The 4,464-nt window shown below is 52.2% G+C and overlaps 1 protein-coding gene across 1 annotated transcript; it reads right to left on the reverse strand.

Annotated features, from left to right (window-relative positions):
- Positions 1-2,312: 2,312 nt before the first annotated feature.
- Positions 2,313-3,298, reverse strand: LOC117194495. The gene is made up of 2 exons (XM_033399050.1): positions 3,290-3,298; positions 2,313-3,225 (listed from the first exon to the last, which is right to left on the reverse strand). Exon 2 carries the CDS (start codon positions 3,091-3,093, stop codon positions 2,521-2,523), a length of 573 nt encoding a protein of 190 aa, XP_033254941.1. The 5' UTR covers positions 3,094-3,225; positions 3,290-3,298; the 3' UTR covers positions 2,313-2,520.
- Positions 3,299-4,464: the final 1,166 nt, after the last annotated feature.

Genomic DNA, 4,464 nt, shown 5'->3' on the forward strand with positions numbered 1-4,464 from the left:
AGTCTGGCCTGGTGCCACTCTCCTATGCGGTCAAGTATCGCAACACAAAGGTGGCACAGGAGCTTCTACGGCAGGGAGCATTCGGAGATCTTCCCATACAGGAGATGGACCCGAAAGCGCTGGAGGAGCACTTCGATTCCTGCATCACCACCAACGGGGAGAAGCCCGGTGACCAGAGTTTCGAGATCATCATCAACTACAAGAATCTGATGAGACGCCAGCGAGAGCCCGGGCAGTCGGACAAGCGGAGCATTGGCCATCCTCACCAATTGGAGGACGAGATGACTCCAATCGCATACATCGCCGATTCCAAGGAGCTGCGTTACCTGCTGCAGCACCCGCTAATCTCGAGTTTCCTCTTCCTCAAGTGGCAGCGCCTCTCGGTGATCTTCTATCTGAACTTTCTACTTTACTCTCTCTTCACTGCCTCCATTATCACGCATACGCTCCTTAAGTTCCACGAAAGCGACCACACGGGACTGACTGCCCTCTTCGGCCTGTTCTCTTGGATAGGGATTGTGTATCTCATGATCCGAGAGGTCCTACAGCTTGCCATGTCGCCGCTGCTGTACTTCAGGTCCATCACGAACCTGATGGAGGTGGCTCTCATTGTCTTGTCGATCCTAACCTGCATTGTCTTGTCGATCCTAACCTGCATGGAAGCCAGCTACGACAAGGAGACGCAGCGCATACTGGCCGTCTTCACCATTCTGCTGGTGTCCGTGGAGTTCTGCCTGCTGGTTGGCTCCCTGCCAGTACTCTCAATTTCAGCCCCAGGTGGATTCCTCCTCTCCGAAGGACAGCACGCCAGAGCCAGCAAAGGAGGGAGAAGATGATGGTCACTTCAACACATTCTCCGTGCCCATCGAGGCGCTCATCAAGACGATTGTGATGCTCACGGGAGAATTTGATGCCGGTGACATAAAGTTTGACAGCGTCTACACTTACCTGATCTTCCTGCTCTTTGTGTTCTTCATGACCATTGTGCTGTTCAATCTCCTGAATGGTCTGGCTGTCAGCGATACTCAGGTGGGTTTATATTTCCTTTTCTTCCTCGGCTTTATCCAACTGTTTTCTCCCCTCTCTTTTCCCACAGGCCATCAAGGCCCAGGCGGAACTGAACGGCGCCATTGTCCGCACCAATCTGCTGACCCGCTACGAGCAAGTTCTCACTGGCCGAGATGGACACGCTCAGACCTCATCGTCCCAGTTTAACAAAGGCAGTCGGTTCGCTCGAGGAAGACCATGAGCTAGTCACCGGTTCAATCGTAATTTTCTTCATGCTTTTCTTGAGTTTCACGCCCTCGTGGCTTTTCCCACACTTGGGACCCCACTAGGCAGAAAAGCGAAAGGAGAGAAAATCTTCACTGATGAATCGCCTGATCGGATCGGATGGGCTGTTATATACTCACAACACATACTCATTGGCCGCATTTGCGAATCGCTGGGCTGTGAACAAGCTTGAATTGAAAGAGTGTCGGCACTTCGGTGTGCCAGATACATATCTTTACCCCTTGAATCAGCTCGTGTTGATTTTTCTGCCGTGCATTGCACTTTTGAGCTCAGGTCCTAAACGAGAGTCACACACCACACACATGCACATTATCATTATCATCATCATTATGATAATGACTGTAAGCGAACGAATGCTGATGAAGCCTCATTGTCAATGTCGAAAGTTATGGGATTGGTTAAGGAAACCCAAGGTGGGATATGAAAAGTATTGCGTTCTGCTCTGGCATAGGATCCCAGCTTTAATATTAGGGGGATTCCCCTTCCAAGCAACGATGCGACAATCAACGGACATTGATTAACAACTGTATGTACATATGCATCTACAGTGGGTACACAGCAAGGCAGGCGCGATTAGATACAGGCCAGCGCCGAGCAGCGTAGACACCCAGTACCCTGCCACCCTCCGAGGGAAACAGAGAGCGATGAAGGGGGATCTGTGTGTGCGTATCCAATGAATTAATATTTCATTCTAGAACGCAGTTGTCTGCGTTAGTTGGGCACATACACACATAGTACATATATGCTGGCAGCGTTCCCATTCAATCTACTCGACGGCTGATGCACGCCAGCAGCCCCCGCTGGAAACTTCCGCAGATTCTGGAACGCAGAGGATGCGGGCTATCGGCGACAGGGGAATACTACTAAGCAGAAAGAGAAGGCGAGTTCATATTATTGCCAATTTAATGCAAGAAAAATAAAGAGAGTGGAGTGGGCGATGCCAAGGGCAGAAGAAAGAAAGGCCGTAAACCAAAAGAAGAAGGCCTGTCTCGCTCTCTCTCGTGGGAATTGACTTTGAATTTCGAATATTTCGGTATCTATTTTCATTGCGGCCAAAAACGGAGAGACGATTCCGTGTATTGCGATGCCAGCATCAACGAAAATAGATGCCCAAATGGAAGTGCAAATATCTCTGAGGGGAGGGGTGGAGTGTCGGGCGTGTGGCCGTGTGACTTCTGTCAGTGTGTGATTGGATACTGCTTTCTGCTTTCTGCTCGATGGCTGCTCCTAGAGCACGAGACGCAGGCGTAACTGGAACACCAGCTGCTCGACGGTCTTCTTCAGGAGCGCCGCCAGGGACAGGATGAATCCCAGGAGGCTGAGGGAGAACAGCCAGGGCGTTGTCATGAGCACGGCAAAGAAGACGAGCGTCTCGTCGCCCCGGGCATTGGCCATGCGCCACAGCAACTGGCGCTGGATGGTGCGCAGCTTGTACTTGCTGTTCCACAATCGGTGGCGCTTCGAGCCGACGGTTTCGTGGAAACCCACGGTCTTCTCGACCAGCCAGAACACCGCGCAGCATAGCAGTTGCAGCACCAGCAGCACGACCTTGACCACAGCGGTCTCCAAGACGAGGTGGTACAAGGCCACCGTGCGCTGACGGTGCTCCGGCTGCATTGTGGAGAGCACGACTGCGCCGAGGGACTCCAGCGGGGAGACCCTGGGGGAAGGGCCGGCGGAGAGCTCCTCCCACTCCGAGTCCGACTCGGTGCGCTCTATCGAGCTGAACTCGCTCTGGCTCTGACAGGTCTGGCTCTGACAGCAGCACGACTTTTCCTCTTGGTCCTCCTCGGTGGGCATCGAGTAGTCGCCCTCGTAGCGGCAGTCGGAGTACTCTTCGTGGGGGTCGTCGTAGTAGTCTCCGCGGCTGTCCGGAGGGAGCTCAACACGGGCGGTGGTCCCATCGAAGCCATCTGTGGCACAGCATTGAATCTGCAGGGGAGCCGGGGTAAGTAATGTCCTGGGGGGAAGGGGAGTCTGGGCTGCTGCCGCTCACCCATCTGAATCCCCATCGGAGGGAAGGTGGGGGGGTGAGCGTGACCTATTGGACCCATTGGGCGGGACAGCAGAGGACTGGTGTGGATTTGGCCTAGGAAGGGCATCGCATTAGTCCATTCTTGTCGGCGGAACCTTCGGGGGGGACCTGCAGCCCCGGCTGCTGCTGCTGGTCGGTAAAGACGAAGGATCCCATGGATCCGAAAATAACCCGCGAGCGGGTGAATGGGGAACGTGGATTGTTAATAGTTGGATTCATCTTATTCCAGCACCTGTGAGGAAATATTCGTTCATGGGCTTTGTTTTGTATTTGTATTTTTATTTACTTTATGTTCCCTGTGCTTTCGATATTTGCTGCCGTTCTCTGTGTTGTGCCGCTCTCTCCAGATATTCGTACTGAATGATTTCCAGAGCCAGTTCTGAACGGCTCCAAGTGAAAGGTCAGGGCCCACTTCGATATTGTGTTTCGAATCACAGGTCAGGTGACGTACTTTCCCTGGGCAGAGCTGCGACTTGCAATAGTTGATCGGCTTTGTTGGTTTGGGATAGGACTTGCGATAAACACCATGCCACCATACTCCTTGGTGTGGCCGAAATGTTGGCTACCATTTTGGGATTAAGTAGTTAAGGGTTAAGGGTTAAGGAGAGTGGTGGAGGGGTGGGGGGGGGGGGGGTATATTTTTGCTTGGCTTTACATCTTCCCCCTCATCCCCCTCTACTCACTCTCCCCCTTTTTGTGGTGTCATGGGTTAAGCATTTGCTGTGTTCGGCATTCAATTTGTGGCTTGATTTCTGACCTTTTATGATGCGCTATACGGCTGTAATCCATGTAGGACATACACTTTCTTTATCCATTCAAAGGCGCTAAAGAGGGTAGTCCTGTAATCCAAAAGGTCATCCAGTATATCCAGAGCGAAGGTTAATCCATTCGATGGAGCGCTCAAGCAGACCAGCCAGGCGGTTGACCAGAAGCTTAACGAGGCTTAAAATTTCCAAGAGGCCGCCAGCCGGCAGTCCCTCCAGTCGACTCCACTCCAGTCCAGTTTTTTCCCAAACTGTGCGACGTGAATAACTTTGATGATTTCTTGGCCCAAAGGCGCCCACACAATATAAATACTCCTCCCTTTTTTGTCAATTAGTTTATTTTCAGTCGTTACATTTACGAATAACAGGCGA

This window comes from Drosophila miranda, assembly GCF_003369915.1.
Source record: "Drosophila miranda strain MSH22 chromosome Y unlocalized genomic scaffold, D.miranda_PacBio2.1 Contig_Y3_pilon, whole genome shotgun sequence".
NCBI lineage: Eukaryota > Metazoa > Arthropoda > Insecta > Diptera > Drosophilidae > Drosophila > Drosophila miranda.